We start from the raw sequence: 486 nt of genomic DNA, 5'->3' as shown, positions 1-486 counted from the left end.
CACTCCGACATGTAGCTTCTCTCGTTCAGACTGTTGCATATAATGAACAGAAAATATAATTCCACAGGAAGAGACTAGAGCTAAACTTAAGGTGATCTTGGAGGCTAAGGACATTGATTGAAGTGGTGATTCCTAGAGATCATGAATCCCTGTTGAAAACAAATCACTCTGGGGTGACTATTAGAGTTCACTGGAGTTGGCTGATGAACTTTTCAATTGCACAATCAGGTATGTTAGGTCAGGTTATCAGGTGTATCTCACCTTATCAGCAGCTTATCAAAATTTACTCGGGAAAACTCTCCTCTGCTCCTCTCAAAAAGAAAAATCGGAACAGAACTACAGAACAGACTACACAGCAAGAATACCGTACACATTGCCGTACCAGACCTGGATTACCGTACAAATACAGTAATTACCGCACATCTGGCAACACTGCACTTGGTACTTGTAGCCATTAGCTAAGTAGAATTCCCAGTAGTAAATGGA

The 486-nt window shown here is 41.2% G+C and overlaps 1 protein-coding gene across 1 annotated transcript in view; it reads right to left on the bottom strand.

Moving 5' to 3' along the window:
- The window catches only part of LOC103522303 (protein PET117, mitochondrial), a 10,050-nt gene extending 9,699 nt beyond the window's left edge, over positions 1-351 (bottom strand). Inside the window, exon 1 of the mRNA XM_026832529.1 lies at positions 12-351. Within this exon, the coding sequence (XP_026688330.1) occupies positions 12-114 (103 nt within the window). The 5' untranslated portion in view covers positions 115-351. The remainder of the gene's footprint in view (positions 1-11) is intronic.
- Positions 352-486: the final 135 nt, after the last annotated feature.

Source organism: Diaphorina citri, unplaced genomic scaffold, assembly GCF_000475195.1.
Source record: "Diaphorina citri unplaced genomic scaffold, Diaci psyllid genome assembly version 1.1 scaffold7869, whole genome shotgun sequence".
Classification (NCBI taxonomy): Eukaryota; Metazoa; Arthropoda; class Insecta; order Hemiptera; family Psyllidae; genus Diaphorina; species Diaphorina citri.
The sequence above is the reverse complement of the archived record's forward strand: the minus strand, read 5'-3'. Positions and strand labels throughout refer to the sequence as shown.